The 12,189-nt window shown below is 37.8% G+C and overlaps 1 protein-coding gene across 1 annotated transcript in view; it reads right to left on the reverse strand.

Annotated features, from left to right (window-relative positions):
- Positions 1-3,832: 3,832 nt before the first annotated feature.
- Positions 3,833-12,189, reverse strand: part of LOC108528529 (synaptotagmin-1-like) — a 167,183-nt gene continuing 158,826 nt past the window's right edge. The window contains 1 exon segment of the mRNA XM_017870371.1: positions 3,833-6,916. Within this exon segment, the coding sequence (XP_017725860.1) occupies positions 6,710-6,916 (207 nt within the window). The 3' untranslated portion in view covers positions 3,833-6,709.

The raw sequence follows: 12,189 nt of genomic DNA on the forward strand, positions 1-12,189 counted from the left end.
GTGTTTTTAGTAAAAGGAGGAATGACCAGGATGCTGTTATCACCCGAGTTTGTCCCTCCTCTTGGGGCTCGTGGTGTGCCAGGAGCCAAAGTGTAGCTGTTTGCTGTTTTTGTCTGCCCAGTATCTACTTTTCTTGTTTGTTAACATCATTTTTATTTTCTTTTGAGGAGCTATTTTCCCCCTCTCTCTTTGGCTCTGGGTCTACAGACATGGCTTAGTTTTGGCTGAAGTAAAGATTATATCATCATGTGGCTATGGTGATTGTTTTAAGAACATGTGACCCAGGCATGCAAGTCAGGTTTGGGAATTTTGGTGGTATAATTGTGAAACAAACACTGCCTGCAAGCCTGCTAAGCTGGAAGAGTATGTGTGAAGCTGCTAAGGGTCATCCCTGTTGCTACATGGAGACATAGTAGCTAGGCAATGAAGTCAATACTAAGGATAGCAGAGTTTATGGCGAAGGAGGAGAAAGAGAGAGAAAAGGATGACATTGTTTGTGGCTTTTGACCCAGCTGTTCCTAAAAGTAATCACCCACCTTGAACTTCCTGGTTAGGTGAGCTGGTGGTTTATCTCTATCTCCCTGCCTCCTCTTTTACCTTTCTTTCTGTCTTTTTTCCTTAACACAACTTGATTTAGATTTCTTCCTTTTGCAGCTCATTCTTACCTATAAAAGGTGTCAACCACTTTGTTGCAGAGTCCAGAGGAGTAGGAAGTTGACAGAGTTAAAGTGGACAGCTGAAAAGGAAGTGAGTCCCAACTTGCTAAGTATAAAATATCTCTTAACCTTGTGTGTGCCCTGGTAGGAACAAGAATATTTTGCACAGGGGATAGGCTTGGCTGGCAGGATAGTTACTGTTAAGGAAAGATGAATGTGACAACTTTGGGGATATTCATTGGTGGGAAGCAGTGGGGAGTGAAGAAATCAATATAGTTGAAATGCGGATTTTAAAATGTATATAACAGCCAGCCTCAGAACTTAGATTACACAAATCATCAGCATGTTTGCATGGTGCTTTTATTTCTGGGTCTCTCTTGATGGCTCCTCTTGCATAATTATTACTCTGTATGCTTTGGAAAATTTTTTTGTACATTTAGTACCAGGCTATTTCTCATTTTTATTTTCCTGCTTTTTTACCTTCTTATTCCAAAGTCACCGTGTGACTGTTTTATGGTAGAGATTTGTGTGCAGCCTAAATCAGTTGCTAAACATCAAAGAGTCATGTGCATATGTAATAAAGATGTGTTGCAGTGGGGGTGGAAGGTAACTGCAATCATGGTTGGAATTTTCAAATCTGTTAAGAGTCAACTCTGTGCATAAAAAGAATAAGAATGTGATTTCTATGCATGTTTTGTCAGGTGGGGGATGACTTGTGTGACTCAGAAACATCTGACTCCTCTGTGGGAAAAATGAAAGCACTTAAAAAGTGTTTGCAGCTGGTAACAAGTTTCCTAACGCACTGATCATTTGCTGGCTGTTCTCATTCCCGCCTTTATATTCTGCTGTATACTTGGGGTGGGATCAGAGTCCTTGCAGACTGTTTTTCCTAGAATCCCTTACCAGCTGGTTCTGTCAATGGGAAGCACTGGCTGTAGTGGAAGGGAGGAGAGGAGAAGAGATTTTCTTCCTGCCTTCAGCTTCTATCAGTTTCCTTCTAGCAATAGTGAGCAGACTGGATCAGGGTTTTCCGGCAGTTCCCTCACCTCCAGGGTGGACCAGCACCTAATACACTTTTGTGGTCCTAGAATCATGGAGTCTCCATGCAAACTTCTCCAAGATTCCAGTCCTTCCCTTCCAGTCCTGGGCTCCATGAATACTACATTCTCTGTTTTCTTCTCCCAACCCTAGAGGTGCTATCTACTAATGTTTGGGTTACTCTATTTCTGCTTTGCTTTCTCAGCTCTCCCTATGCAGCCAGTTTCCTATGTTACATTCTCTCCCTGAAATATGTGATATGGTTTTGTATTCCTGGCTAATAAATATCTTTAATATATTTGCATTAGATGTTCAAACCTTTTGGGAAAATGACATTGAAAAAGGATGAAGCAAGTTTTTTTTTTTTTGATAATTCATTAAGAAATATTCTTTAAATAGTTTTAGATCAAATTTCAAGAGCATTTTAAGAAACAGAATCCTCACCATTGAAAACCAAACGATTGTGATTGTTTAATGCTGATTTTTAAAAAAATTTCTAACCCGAGTTGTGCCCTAAGTTTCCTTTTATGAACTTAGATTTTTGAACCCTTTACCAACAACTTCCTCACAGTATATAGTTATTAAGCGATATTTCCCTTGTTGTCTTAGCAGTTTGGGTTTAGTTCCTATTTTTATTTGGCCATGACTGATAGTACTGATTGAAGGAAGTGTGATGTAGCCAACCCTCAAAGACTCCATCATGAATACACTTGTCAAGTGAGATAAATTTTGCAGAAGTCTTGCTCACTCCCTGACTTGGATGACTCCTGCCAGTTCCTTTAGTACTTCGCTCGCTGTGTTATCCTCTCTAGAAAACTCTTTGATATCTCCTCCCCAAAGAATGTGTTGTGGGATGGGATCCCCAGGATACAGATTCTGAGGTGAAGCTGTACAGGAAGGGGTTTTATTGGAGGGAGTGCTCTTAGGAGCAACACCTGCAAAGCAGTGAAGAAAACCAACAGGGCGGAGAAAGAAGTTGAACTGCAGTGCAGTCACAAAAGCAGTCTCCACTAACCCCTGGGGGTATGAAACTGAGATGGCACTTCAGAGAGATCCTGAATCAGCAGCCAATTGTGGGCTGCTCCCAGGGAGGGTGCATAAACTTAGGTGAGACAGCTTCCTTCTGTGGAGCACAGAGGAACACAACTGTCAGCTATCAGCAAGCACTACCTCTAGCAGCTGCAACAAGAGTACCTCTCTGCTGAAGGGGGATCATGGTGATACACCATGGTATCTACTACGATTGATCCAGTAAAAGTCCTCAGGAATAGGCCGGGCACAGTGGCTCACGCCTGTAATCCCAGCACTTTGGGAGGCTGAGATGGGCAGATCACGAGGTCAGGAGATGGAGACCATCCTGGCCAACATGGTGAAACCCTGTCACTACTAAAACTACAAAAATTAGCTGGGCGTGGTGGCAGGCGCGTGTAATCCCAGCTACTCGGGAGACTGAGGCAGGAGAATCACTTGAACCCGGGGGGCAGAGGTTGCTGTGAGCTGAGATCGCACCACGGCACTCCAGCCTGGCAACAGAGCGAGACTCTGTTAAAAAAAAAAAAATCCTCAGGGACCCAACACCCTTACGTTTAAGTGCAAACACAGTGCATTGGGATGGTGTATTTACATCAGCCTGAGACTGTGGGCTCCAGCATCCAGTACAGTAGGCACTTGATAAATGTTAAATTTAGTGGAGGAAAAATGTTTACTTGTTTTCCCTAGCAATTGCAGTAGGCATAGAATCTAATGTATCATGCTGTCCTCTGAAACTGGGGTTAAAATAGTCTTGTTTTCAGTCCCATTCTGGAGAAGCTATGTGACTTGGGTTCTGGAGTGAAAACCCTGAAGGACACATATTGGGCGAAGTGAAAAGCCTCCGAGTTTGCCAGATGAACTGATGACAAACAAGCATAGAGAAACACAGGTTGAGAATGACACTGCCCAGGAACACCACACAGTCATGGCCAAATGCTCCCGGGTGTTGTTTTCCTTCCAGCCATTCTGTATTCAGATGTGACTCAGACGCTGGCATTCAGTGCAGTTTTCTTTAGCTGCTGCTGCTTCCAGGAGTCCCCCAAAGTCAATAGGCCACTAGCTTACCACCAGAGTCAGGCAAGGAAAAGAGTGGGAAGGCAGCAACATCAACAGGAAATAAAACATTTTTATTGAATATCTGTGTAATATGTTAAGTCATTTTTAACAACAATCAGAAAACTACTATGGAATTCACTACACAAAGTGAAACAAAATTTAAATCACCTCATCAAAAATGAAGGTAAAATACAGCTGAAGTAGTTGGCTCGCAGGCCACGAGCCATATGGCAGAAGAAAACACCCCAACATTTCTACAAGATACAGGGAAAACCCACACATAGAAACACTCAAGCAGGCAGTAAATATACACAAAGGCAACTAGGATCTTTCTAGAGCATCGGATTCTAATACTTTACACAGCTTTGTCAGAAGGGTACATGTGGCTTATTTGAGGATGAATCTTGGTCATAAAGCAGGTTCCATCACTGACTTGTGAAAGATGGCATAGTACCAACTAATTCTATGGTGACAATCCCATGTCTGGCAGTGTTGCAAGAGAATGCATTAGTAGTACTTTAATGCAAGAAGTAATGTATATTCAGCAGCTTGAACCTGCTTGTTTTAAAGTGTGGTTTCATTGTGTACAACTTAAAGCTGAATACAGTGAAATTAAATGTCATTTGTGGTATTTAAATATTTTTTAAAAGCCAGTCAACTCCCTCTCTTTGGTAGGGTTTGGCCCTTTAAATTGGAAAGAGTCTTGTTTGAATTTTCTGTTCAAACCGTTATTTAATTTCACATTCTGACTTGTGTGTATTTTCTATTGCCTATGTGTTTAAAGAAGTATGGACCATCAGCAGACGGTGATGTTATTTTCCTTTTATCCTTTATGTCTGTGCCAATTATAAAGCGTTTGCTGTGTCTGGCCTAAAAGGCAAAAGCGCGTGCCCCTTCTTTGATAAGGAAACAGTAACGACAGGAATTCCAGTTTTACTGGGAAACAGCCAACCCCATGTTCAAAGCCTACCATCAGCCCTTTTGAATTCTCTTTAGTTTTGAAAAGACATGGTGTGATATCCTGAAGAGTGAACATGAGGCCAATGCTTAGTTTTCCTCCATTTTGTTTTGGTATTTGTGAAGACAAACTTTCATTTCACAGCATCGTTACTGTCTGTGGCCTGGGAATTAAAATGGGTCACAGAAGTGAATGGGAGAAAAGGCTAGATGCAGTGTGAGATAATAGGCTGCCCTTCCACGAAGTGGTTGTCTACCATAGTGGGGAAAAATATGGAATATTGCACAGTGCTTGACAAAATGCTGTGTTCCACCCCATTCTATGTATCTTCCTTGTCCTATGCATAGCTTTTCAGTTCTGGATTGGTCCTTTGTAATGAGAACTGTTTGTGCTACACACACCTTGGGCAGTGCAGTAGAAGGGAATGGCAGTATTGTTACAATATCACTACGGAATAAATTGAGTGCTATCCACTGAGAAAACTACGGGTCTAAGCACACACGGCAGTCACAGTGTTACACAGAGCAGTCCTTTAAGACTCTTATGGAATGACTAGTAGCTTCATAATAGTGCCATTTACTACATAATAACATTGAAAACGTTTAAAAACTCCTCCTAAATCAAGCATCTAGTATACGTAAGAGGTTGCTTCAGTTTTCTAGAACTTGTTCTTGGTTTGTTTCACCTTTTTTTAAAGGACAAATTAAAACTTATTTAAGTAAAAAGAGTATATAAAAAGATCACTAGCTGTCTGTTTTGGCTTAATTGAAGTGCATTCAGAACTATGGCTAATTGTTGTTGGTTTTTGCTTTTTTTTTTTTTTTCATCTTTTGATGGGATTACAATACTGTCTGTTTACCACAAAGTAATTTTGTGTAATAAGCACAGATTGCTGTGTTAAAAATATCCTGCATTCCTTCTAATCTGGTTTTATATAATAAAATATTTTGTTACAAACTCTAATGTGCAAACCTTTTGGAATTACGATAGGTGTGAAATCTGGAACAGAATTCACAGGATGCACATTTTGTATAAAGGTGATAACGGAGAGCTACTTTTTCTTTTTAAATAGTCAGGCAATAGTTCATAAATGTTAACTTCTCCCCTTAGCTTCTTCTCCCCCCAACCCCAAACAAATGCGTGCACACCACACACACACACACACACACACACACGGAACACCTTGTTGTTATTCTACAAGGAGTAATATGAAATCATTGACTCCTGTTCAGTTGCTTCCTCAAATGTAAGAGTGAAGCCATTATTTTAGCTTTGTAAATATGTACAGACAGATGCTATTCTGGTTTGTGGCTCTGCTTCCTTGAGGTCAGCCTGGATGCTGCTGCTCAGATCATGCTATTTTGCCTGTGTAGGAATTCTACAAAATTGGATTCACCCACCAAGTATATGGTGTAAGTTTATCTTGGTACTCAAATGATTGAATAGAAAGCTCAGGTTTAAGTTGTCCTTTAAGATGTCAGTTTAACTGTACTAGTGCCTTACGAGTTGATATTTTTGCTGGAATGCAGACGATACTATATTACCATATAATATATTATCAGCTCTCCTATATCTCAGTCAATTTACATAGTTTAAAATAGAACATCTTATTAAAAACATCTAGATATACACAGATTAGGAAACACAACATACAAATACACAAACTAGAAATAAATCTTTAGCATACTAGTATATACAACAGTGTGATACAATAAATAATTTCAGTCATGCTCTATCTACACATCATATTGCTTAAAAGAAGAGTAGATTTGGAGGGCAGTGGTATGATGAAGGACTTAGGGGCTCTCTACATTTAAATCTGTGCAAATTAAAACAGGATTCGAAGTACCACTGAATTGTGTTAGGAATGCATGGCTGCAAAAATGAAAGGACCCATATTACTGAGGTATTTACAGATACTGGCTAAAGAGCACTATATGGGCAAATGCAGAAAGGCTTCTTCTTTCCTTTACTTCTTGACGGCCAGCATGGCATCAACTTCCTCCTCTACCTGCAGGGTGTGCCACTGGGCAATAGGTCGCCTGGGGTTGGCCAGCATGTCTGACCAGTGTCGCAGCTCCGCACCGGTGCTGTTGTAGCCCACAAAGACTTTGCCGATGGCATCGTTCTTGCCAATCTTGTCATAGTCCAAAACAGTTACCACCACCTGCACTTTCTGAAAGAAGACGTGAAACGAATATGAATCATCTAGCTCTAGAGATAAGGCCCGACTGTAAAGCTTCCTTGAGCACTAAAGAATTGGAAATAAAAGAATCAGTCTCCAAGCACTAGGATGAGGATGAAAATGACTTGAATGTAGAAACTTGAGTCCAAATTTCCTTTTTCCATTACTATATCATAATTGTCATCATCATCATCTTACTACTCAAACGTTAATTTTTATTATATATGTTGCACTATGTCTTTTACATGAATGAACTCAGTTACTTCTCATAATAGATCCTATTAATATTGCCGTTATACAGATAAGGATGCTTGAAGCTCTGAGAAGTTAGATAACCTGTCTGAGGTTGTTTAAGGAATGAGTTGTTTGGTTTTCAGAGCCTATGCTGTAAACCTCCGTGCCATGGGGTCTGTGTCAACTTGTGCTAACCTCTAAATTCATTTGCTTCAATTGTCTCATCGGTGAAAGTTCTGGCATTGGTGTTCAGGCCACTCTATTTGATTACAATTCCCAAGGCAACCATGTGCAATAATCCAATTTCAAGGGGGAACAGCATGTTACAAAAAAATTAATGTAGAATTTCAACTAATCATATGACTGTGAGCATAAAACATGATACTATAGTGAAAGTCTTTAAAAACTAGTAATAAAGATTTTTTTCCTCATCCATACGTTCTCTTAGTAAACATTTACTGAGTAACTACTATGTATCTGGCATAGATATCAAATGTAAATATCATTTTAGGCTACATAGGATTTACTTCAATGATTCCATCAGATTTTGAAAGTTTATTTGATAGCTTCCTTTTCTGAATGATTAAACTGATGAAAGCAAACCTATACCATTATGGTATAAAAGATATACTTTTTAAAAGTACATTTCAGTTCTACTTTCTGAGTAATTAATTTACTTAGCAGAATATGTGACGGTTTCAATCTAACAGATGAGTGTAAGGATAAGAGTTTAAAATAAATGGAATATATAACATTTATTGCCAGAGTTAAAAGTAGCAGAAAATATAATTATAAAAGTTAGGGCCAGATGAAGAGCCAGCTGAGTTAGAGCCCTTTAGTGGACTTTATATGCTGAAGACTGATTTATTATATTAATGAAATGAGAAATGTCATTGATATACAGCTTCAGAACGGAGAAAGCAATCACTTCTGAAAGTGGAATTTAGAATGTAAAATGCAACACATTGGCAATAAAAGAGACAAACTTCCCTGGGAGTGATTCCATCGTTAAAGGAATTAACTATCCACTGGGTAGTTTCTGGAACCAAGAAGAGGGCTATATTGATTCTTAGAACTTGTCCTAAACAAACTTAACAGGAAGCAATCATATTGTAATGAATGGGGTAGGGGACATGATACACAAAGGCAACAGAAGTTTTTAGAGTTTGATTACTCCACTTAGGAATGCATTGATTAATAGCATTCAAGGCAAAATATCCTTGTGAAGCCTTTGGATTAATGTTTCCAGCTGCATATGTAGTTTATTTCTGCATTTGGGGGAGGAAGTCTTACATTTTCACATGCATTTGGAAATTCGCGTATTTTGCTTCTTTCATAATTTTATAGGGATAGAGAAAGACAGAAGAACAGGCAGATTTTCTTATAACCTCAGGATAAGGGAAACTTAAACCCCTATTTTAGCATGTGAAATACTCAATTATTTTTTCTAGGATAAGGTAAAGACCAGAAAAGTTGCCTCCTATAAAAAAAGGAAAAAAAAAAAGGAACAAACTGACTCAAGAAGTAGAGAAAGAGGGATACAGCCAAAGGAATGCTTATTGTTTCCATGTCTAATGTACTCTATGTTGGGCTTAGTTTCTGTCTGTCCTGACAAAATGTTATTGCCTCTGAAATGCTGCCCCAGAAATCTATAACCTATGTCTTATTTCTAATGTGCTTCACTTTCGATATATTTGCATTTTCTGCAGTTTGTAGTTGAAAAGGATATTTATTTTAAAGGCATAGAATTGTAGCTCAATGGGAGTTTTCATCTCAGTGCCTTGCTTTATACTATTTAGTGAAATTTAAAAAATTAAATGCCAGGAGGTGTTAGTTTCTATAGGAATAAGGTCTTAGAACTCAAAAGAGTTCACTGAAGAAATATTGCGAATAAACTGTTGGAAAAAATTGATGTCTTGAGGGTTTGTGAGTGGGTCCAAAGCAGGGGGCCCCCTGGTTCAGGCTAGTGAACAAGTTATTGGGAAGAGGGAACCAGTGTCCTCTGTATTTACTTATATAACAGATGTTGAAAATAAATATGTATAATTTTGACACTATGGGAAAATTTATATGATAAAGGTTGTATTTAAAACTATTAACCAATATGAAGATGGTAGAGTTATTGGTTATTTTTGGTCATTTAAGATGCCCTATACTACAGAGTAGCTACCAGCCACATCTAGCTGTATCCATTTAAATTTAAATACATGGAAGTTAAATAATGTTCCTTGGTCAAATTAGTGACTGAGGTACTCATTTGCCACCTGTGGCTACCATATTATTGGACAGCATGGATGACAGAATATTTCAATCATCACAAAGTTCTATTAGACAGCACTGATTTGTATACTGATTTAATCTTATGGTTAGATCCATTTTCTAATAAAATGCTAACTTGAAAAAGAGAGGACATTAGCATGTGAATAATAATGATGATGATGATAGGACCGTTTACTGTGTGTTCCTATGTATCGGGCACTGTTCCTAGTGCTTTTATTGCATAATCTCACTTTGACAAGGACTCTTATCATTCCTGCTTTATAAAGGTAAAGAAACTCTAAGCCTCAGTTTTTTTACATATAAAATTGGGATAATAACAATAGTACTTTTCTCATAAAGTTCTTCTAAGGATGAAATGAGATTACATACATAAAGTGGTTAACTTGGACCTAGGCATATAATATATATATATATAAGTCTTTGGATTAATGTTTCTATGAAGAAAGCTAATATAATAGCTATTCTTATTTTATATATGTATATATTATATAGCTGTACTTATATATATAAAATATATATTATATATATNAACTCTAAGCCTCAGTTTTTTTACATATAAAATTGGGATAATAACAATAGTACTTTTCTCATAAAGTTCTTCTAAGGATGAAATGAGATTACATACATAAAGTGGTTAACTTGGACCTAGGCATATAATATATATATATATAAGTCTTTGGATTAATGTTTCTATGAAGAAAGCTAATATAATAGCTATACTTATTTTATATATGTATATATTATATAGCTGTACTTATATATATAAAATATATATTATATATATATAAAATAAGGTAGCTATATTAGTTTTCTTCATGGAATAAAGCTGTGATTCATTCATAAGATACTGTCTTCTAAGAATAGATTAAAGGTAAATGAAGACACAATTGGGCCTATTAAGGGTGGTATGGCACTATTCACAACAGCCAAGATACGGAATTAACCTAGGTGTCCAACAACAGATGAATGGATAAATAAAATGCGGTACGTATACACAATGGAATATGATTTGGCCATAAAAAAGAATGAATCCTGTCATTTGTGGCAGTGGATGAAACTGGCAGACACTATGTTAAGTGAAATAAGCCAGGAATAGAAAGTTAAACACTGTATGTTCTTACTCATGTGGAAGCTAAAGAAAAGTTGATATCATAGAAATAAAAGGTAGAACAAAGGATACTAAAGACTAGGAACGGGAAGATAGGGAGAGATTTGTTTAAGGATACAAAATCACAGCTACACAGGAGGAATGAGCTCTAGTGTTCTGTACCACTATAGGATGGCTATAGTTAACAATAACATATGATATAATTTCAAATAGCTACAAGTAGGATATTGAATGTTCCCAAACCAAATGATAAATGTTTGAGATGATAAATATGCTAATTACTCTGATTTGATTACAATACATTATATATATGAAAACATTACTATGTGCCCCATGAATATGTACAACTACTATTTGGCAATTTAAATAAATAAAATAAAATACTAAAGAATATTTGTTATTCCGGACCTTTAGAAGGTTCTTTGTTGTAGATTTGATGTCTGCTCTTTGTTTCTCCTTCAAGTTATGGGCAAACTTTTACATCACTGAAAATATACACCTGTGCCAATTATTGAATAAAATGTAACAACAGTGTTGTTTTATGCAGTTTGACTCTATGATGCCCATTAAAGATTTGCAAGAAATGGCCCAAAATTATTGGATATGAACTTTAGATTCCTTTTTTTTTTTTTTTTTTTGGATCGCTCTGTTGCCCGGGCTGGAGTGCAGTGGCCGGATCTCGGCTCACTGCAAGCTCTGCCTCCCGGGTTCACGTCATTCTCCTGCCTCAGCCTCCTGAGTAGCTGGGACTACAGGCGCCCGCCCCTCACCCGGCTAGTTTTTTGTATTTTTTAGTAGAGACGGGGTTTCACCGGGTTAGCCAGGATGGTCTCGATCTCCTGACCTCGTGATCTGCCCGTCTCAGCCTCCCAAAGTGCTGGGATTACAGGCTTGAGCCACCGGTGCGCCCGGCTGAACTTTAGATTCTTATAGGTTAACTATGGAGATGGGGTGAGAAAATGTAAATATTTTTAAAAACCCCTAAATGATAAGATTGCATGTTATCATTGTGGCTACATGTAGCAACTTAATTTGAACATGTTAACTACAAGGACATTTAATAGAATATTTCCCATCATAATTATTGTCTGGCAAATTAAGTCTCCATTTTTACTGAAATGGCCATCCTTTCCAACTCAGACACAGGAAGCTGAATTTAAATAATTGAAAATACAACTGTAGCCTAATTTTTCTATTGTTAATCATCTTTTAATAAAGACTCAACATGCTGCATATTTAGCATCAACCAAAAATATTTCTCTTGTCACTATTTTTTGCTCTCAAGATCTGATGAGGAGACTTATTTATGGTCTGGGAGTAAATAGTGAAAGCTCATGTTTTCTCTGGGCTTTTAACTTTTATAGATGCACTTTCTGAGTAAGCAGAATTATTCTGTTGATTTTCTTTTTCCTACTTGCTTTTCCTCTTTTTCCGCTCAACACAGTGCCAGCTGTTTTGGGCTGATGAGTCAGCACATCCTGCGCTGTATATTTTATCCTATCCTTCTTGATGTAGCTCAAGCATCAGATGTGCATGGGAGTAAGAATGGCAGTTCTAATGAAGGCATGTGCGTTGATAACTTACAAAGTCTGTGTGTATAATTTATGTGGTCTGAATGAATGAAATTGAGTGTGAAGACAAA

This window comes from Rhinopithecus bieti, unplaced genomic scaffold, assembly GCF_001698545.2.
Source record: "Rhinopithecus bieti isolate Rb0 unplaced genomic scaffold, ASM169854v2 scaffold_5153, whole genome shotgun sequence".
Classification (NCBI taxonomy): Eukaryota; Metazoa; Chordata; class Mammalia; order Primates; family Cercopithecidae; genus Rhinopithecus; species Rhinopithecus bieti.